Below are 6,221 nucleotides of genomic sequence, written 5' to 3' on the forward strand. Positions count from 1 at the left end.
TTGGGATGGGGTAGGGTTCGGCTATATGGGAGGGAAAGAATGGGGGGAAGATTTAAATTTTGAAGTGGGAGGGGTTAGGGGGAAAGGAATTGATGGGATTTATGAAGGGTGTTGGGAATAGGGAAAGTTAGGTGTGGGAATCAGGGTTGAGAAAGTAGGAGAGAGAAGGGAAAGTGAGATAGGTCACTACAAAAAAGTAGGGTTAAAACGGCGGTTATTTTTGGAAATTATGGCAGTTAGAACCGCCATTATTACCAAAATTGGCACCTCCAAGAAACGCCGTTATTCTGGGCGCCATTCTGATTATTACGGCGATTTTCAGATAACCGCAACAATTACCTGTGGATAATACGGCGGTTTTTTAAAGGTTAAAATGGCGGTTTGTAACCGCCATTATTTACACATAAAATGGCGGTTTTTGAGTTGTTTAAAATGGTGGCTATAACAGCCCTTTTTACCAGGATGTTGTGGCATCATTTCTGTTTAAAATGGCGGTTTCTAACCGCCATTTTTACCATTATAACCACCATTTTTATAAAATTATAATGGCATCTTTTGTATTTAAAATGGCAGTTTCCAACCGCCGTTTTTACCAAAATATAATGGCATCATTTTCGTTTAAAATGACAATTTTTAACCACCATTTCTACTAGCATATAATGGCATCATTTTCATTTAAAATGGGGGTTTCTAACCGCCGTTTGTACCTAATTATGATGACAATTTTATGCATTTTAAAATAAGATTGAAACTATCAATTTATAGTGATATTTTCGAAATTCACTTAAAAATCTCGTAATAACGAAAAGGCATAGCCATAAATCAAATATCATAAGATGATTTTTAATTCATACATGATCCAAAAGTCATAATCCAAGTCATAATTGAAATGTCATAATTCAAAAACAAAGTATCAAAGTAGTTGTATATATGCAAATTAAGTTTTTCTTAGAACTCCAATGAGATTGAAGCTTCCAGTGAGCCATTTGCCAGCAGGAACATAGAGCTGAACACCACCTTTTGATTCATACTGACTCAGGTTTTTAATTGCATTTTCAAATGCCTTTGTGTTTGATGTGTTTCCATCACCAACTCCTCCATAATCAGCCAATGATGCATTGTGTGCTTTGCAGTTTATAGCATTGTACTCAAATGAATTACTTCTAGAACCACTCTTTGATCTTCTACTCTCACCTTTCTTTGAATTCAGCAACACAATCACCACAATCAAACCACAAACTAGTCTCATACCCTGCAAAATCAAATATGTAATAAAATAATAAAATATAAAAATAAAAATATATAGTAAAGTTTAATAAAAAAATTGCATAAAAAGAGGGTCTTATTACTTCTATCCTCATGTTTTTATCTTTCAAGAGGAGATTCTTCAAGTATTAAGAGAAAAATAAAAGGCACTTTAATATTTTTTTTTTGAATTTGAGGTGTGTGTGAATGAATGAGTGAAACTATATGTCAAGTATTTATATGAGGGAAGGTTTAATTTATTAGCTATGGCTAAGAGTAGGTTCATGATTTATATAATGTTTGAAGTTTCCTTTATCTGATCATTATTATAATGTTTGAAGTTTTCTTAAAAAAAAAAACTCATTAGATGAAATATCAATAATCATTCCTCTCTTTTTTTTTACATAACAGGCAAGACTAAGCAGTTAAGTCTGTTAAAACTTAAAAAGAAAAGCCTTCAAAGACAAAAACCAGCCATAAGAAACTTTAGGATTTGCTTTCTGTTATCATCTCTTGATTTCTTCTTAATGTTTCTTACTTTTACAAGATTTAGAAAAGCATAATAAAAACAGATTTAATGATTTCAACTTTTGGTTTTACAAAATCTTAAAAACAAGAGATACTATTTTGTTAAAAATCAAAGAAACCATGTTTAAATAAATTTGATCTGTTGCACTTATTTAAGCCTAAACCTGTTTTAGATTCCAACTGTGAACCTTTCAGCAGATTTAGTCTTCAATAAAATAATTGAACGAGCTCATCAATTTAAACTTTGAAGTAAAATATCTTGTACAAACAATCCTCGTGCCACTTGTTGTCACTACCCACTGGAGATTCAAAGATGCAAAAAAGTTAGAGCTTCAAATTATTTATTAGAAATCTTCATCCCACTTGAGATTATTATTTATTTTTAATTAAAAAAATAGATGATGAAAACTACAATTCAAAGGAAGCTAAATAATTGGAATTTGAAACAGAGAGAAAGAGACACAAGTTCAGAGAAAACACTGCTCAATTTTGCTGTTAGTTAAATGGCTATATATATATATCAAAGTGAAGTTAATAAGAAATTAGGGAAACACGGTTCTTCTCATTACTAGAAATTACAATGAAATCATAAAGAACATGTGCTTTTTCTATTTGATAGTTAAGAGGTCTCATAAACCCCCAATATAACTTGCAGATCTTCAACACTAGCAGTATGCCCAACAAATGAAGTATTGTCAATATTCCATGTTGCAGCAGTCGTAGGTATTTTCCTTTTCACTTCAATTAATATCAAGTTGGTTAAGTACTAAATAAATTCATCCCATTTCTACCATTCATTGAATTACAATAGAGCTCCCTAACCCAATGAAAGGGGGTTTAGTGAGTCATAGCTCTGAATTCAATTACAAAGAAATGAAAACTAGCTCAATGAAAAGGTAAAAGGTCCTCCCTAACTTAAATTCTATCCTATTTATACACTTTCTATATTGAGCTTCTGTTGAGTTTCTTGGGCTTTGAGGCCTCTCCATGCTTTCCTTTTGCCTTGGGTTTATGATCCATAATCTTGATGAGGCTGTTGATCCAAATTCTGTAACATTTATTGAGCCAATTTAGTGATAATCAAATAATGACACATGACTCAATAAATTGAGATTTCCAACTCATCAATCCTTCAGGCCCAATCCCATAAACCATGATATTCAATTGGGTTTCATACCAAAGTAAGTTTAAGTTAATATTTGTGCTCAAAGACTAACTTAAATCACAATATTTTTGGCCCAGAAACCTTTTCCAAGAGTGGCGTTTAAGTTGTAGTTTAAGCTTAAACTGCAGCTTAACCGCCAGACACTTCCAGTGAGGCCTTTTGTAGAAGCACGTTTAAGCTTCAGTTTAAGGTTAAACTGAAGCTTAAACGTGGAAATGGAAGAAGGTAGCCCTGGAGAGTCATGTAGTTGAACACGTTTAAGCTTCAGTTTAAGGTTAAACTGAAGCTTAAACGTGGAAATGGCTCCCTGGTGCTCTTCCCACTCCTGGCGCTTAACCTCCAGTTTGAGGTCAAACTGGAGGTTAAACGCCAGAATGAGTATGCCACCCAGGGAGGAGTTCCACGTTTAACCTCCAGTTTAAGGTTAAACTGGAGGTTAAACGCCAGAATGAGTATGCCACCCAGGGAGGAGTTCCACGTTTAACCTCCAGTTTAAGGTTAAACTGGAGGTTAAACGTGGAAGCTTAGAATGGTAGCCCTGGAGGTGTCGAACACGTTTAACCTCCAGTTTGAGGTCAAACTGGAGGTTAAACGTGGAAATGGAGAAAGCAACCCTGGAGAAAAGTTCTTGGTCGAACACGTTTAAGCTCCAGTTTAAGGTCAAACTGGAGCTTAAACGTGGAAATGGCTCCCTGGTGCTCTTCCCACTCCTGGCGTTTAACCTCCAGTTTGAGGTGCTACCACAATTCCCAGAGGTTGGGTTTATGTATGAACTAAGAACCCTCCTCTCAGGAATGGCATGGTTTCCATCAGCTCTCTCATGGTTGTGAACTTCTCTATCCATGTTGAGATCTAGAGCTTCCTCAAAATTGTCCTCAGATTCTCCTTCAGATTCTTCTTCTCCCAGTACTCTCTTCCCTCTTGCTTCCCTTCTCAGTCTATGAAGGGTCCTCTCTGGTTCAGTATATGGAGGAGTTGATGTCTCTCCTCTCCTACCTGTCATATAAAAACACAGCACAAGCAACAAACAAGTGAAATACTCTTGGTTAATGGAAGAGTATGGTTAGAGCAATTGAGGAATTAATTCAAACAGTTAGTGAGTCAGTGAGTTAGTTGCTTGAATTTTAAAGGCATAAAGAAAGAAAGCATGTAACAACGTTTAACCTCCAGTTTGAGGTCAAACTGGAGGTTAAACGTGGAAATGGAGAAAGCAACCCTGGAGGAAAGTTCTTGGTCGAACACGTTTAAGCTCCAGTTTAAGGTCAAACTGGAGCTTAAACGTGGTAATGGCTCCCTGGTGCTCTTCCCACTCCTGGCGTTTAACCTCCAGTTTGAGGTCAAACTGGAGGTTAAACGTGGAACTCCTCCCTGGGTGGCATACTCATTCTGGCGTTTAACCTCCAGTTTGAGGTCAAACTGGAGGTTAAACTTCAATTCCAGCATTTCTTATCCTTCATGATTTTTGGCGTTTAAGCTCCAGTTTAGGCTTAAACTGGAACTTAAACTCCACATGTGATATTCAAGCTTCCTTTATTGATTTTGTTGCTTCCTTGCCTAGCCTCTTCTTCCCTGAAATCATCCAAACAATTGCATCAAAGTCTTGCAAAATTTCATGAGAAATCTTCCATTCATAGCATTCAAGTAATATAACTAAAAACTCATGGAATTTGCATCAAAATCATACTGTTTTGATGGTTCATTGCTTTGTTACTCTTTTAACCCTTCTTGGTTACTTAAAGCTCAAGAAAATGCATAAAACAACTAAAACTAACAGAAAAATGCTAGTGAAACTAGCCTATGATGCCTTGGCATCACATATCCCAAAAACAACTATATTTTCTTAACTTAGATAAAAAGACTCCTTCTCAAAAGAAATAGAAACTTAATCATTTTAGAAAATTTAATTAATCAAATTCTTAATAATAAAATTTAAGTATAGGTAAATAATAATATTTAAAAAAGAAAAGCCCCAAGAAGAACAATAGAACTTAAACTTTTAGATATATCAAATTATCTAATAATTTTTAGATAAAAAGACTACTTAAACTTTTTTTTATGTAAATAGTCACCTAAATTTATATCCAACAACCGCATTCATTTATATTAAGAATGATTGCTAGTTGGCAAAGCAAATGATGATAGTTCATGTTTGTAAGTCCTTGCTCTATTTGAATGTTACTAGGGTCAGCACAGGTAAGTGAAAGGGCCAAAGGCTGATACTTCCTACTATGACATGCATGTCATGAAAATGAATCTTACGATCCCAATTCTTACAAGAAATTTAAAATTGGAAATTTTTATTTATTGAATGACTTATTTCAATTTTTTAGGTATTTTTTTACAGTGGTTATTATTCACTTATCTAACTCAAATATAAAGAAATAGATCCCACCTCGAAGCATATACCACAATACTCTATTTCTTATTAAAAATCACAGCAGCTCTTTGGACACCCTCTGTTTCTCACTCTGCTAGAGCATTGATGCACGAAAACTTGTCTCTCAACAAATTTTCCTTCGGCAAGTATACCAAATTGTCGTCAAGTAAAAACTCACAATAGAGTGAGGTCGAATCCCACATGGATTGATTGATCAAGCAACTTTAATTAGAGGAATGTTCTAGTTGAGCTACGCAGAAATTGAGTTGAGGAATTGCAAAAAATTAAATGGCGGGAAAGTAAACAACAGAAAATGTAAATGCTGGAAATAAATGGTTGAATGTAAATGGCGAAAAGTAAATTGCAGAATCTTAAACGGGGATTTGGGAAGATGAGCATAAAAGTAAATGGCAGAAAATAAAGAGAATGGGTAAGATCAGAAATGGGGGATTCATTAGGCTTAGGAGATGTTGCATTCTCCGGATCAAGTTCATTCTCATCTCTTCCTCAATCAATGCATTCATTGATCTCCTTGGCAAACTTAAGTGATTGGATCCGAATTCCTTGGCAACCCAATCTCTCTGAGCTTGAACAATTACCCAATTCCTTGATTTAATTGCTCATGGGAAGAGATGAAGTGTGGTCACCGATTATACTACATGTATTTCCAAATCAAAGTGTTGGTAGGATTATATGTCACTATATCCATCCGAACCCCAATTTGGTCCAACATGAGAAAGTAATTCTAGCATGATCTCCTCATCCCTTTTCCAAGGCTCAGAGGAGATCCAATTATGGAAAGTTTCTTTTCCAAGATAACTAACCAATTGGATTAAGATCGAAAGCTTTCTAGTAAAATCAAGAGAACAGAAAGAAGAAGAAGAATGAAAACTATAATTGATCCAT

At 35.0% G+C, this 6,221-nt stretch overlaps 1 protein-coding gene across 1 annotated transcript; it reads right to left on the reverse strand.

Annotated features, from left to right (window-relative positions):
- LOC110271530 (probable polygalacturonase) lies at positions 938–1,439 on the reverse strand. The gene is made up of 2 exons (XM_021122493.1): positions 1,350–1,439; positions 938–1,252 (listed from the first exon to the last, which is right to left on the reverse strand). Exons 1-2 carry the CDS (start codon positions 1,359–1,361, stop codon positions 938–940), a joined length of 327 nt encoding a protein of 108 aa, XP_020978152.1. The 5' UTR covers positions 1,362–1,439.

This window comes from Arachis ipaensis, chromosome B04 (assembly GCF_000816755.2).
Source record: "Arachis ipaensis cultivar K30076 chromosome B04, Araip1.1, whole genome shotgun sequence".
Taxonomy (NCBI): Eukaryota; Viridiplantae; Streptophyta; class Magnoliopsida; order Fabales; family Fabaceae; genus Arachis; species Arachis ipaensis.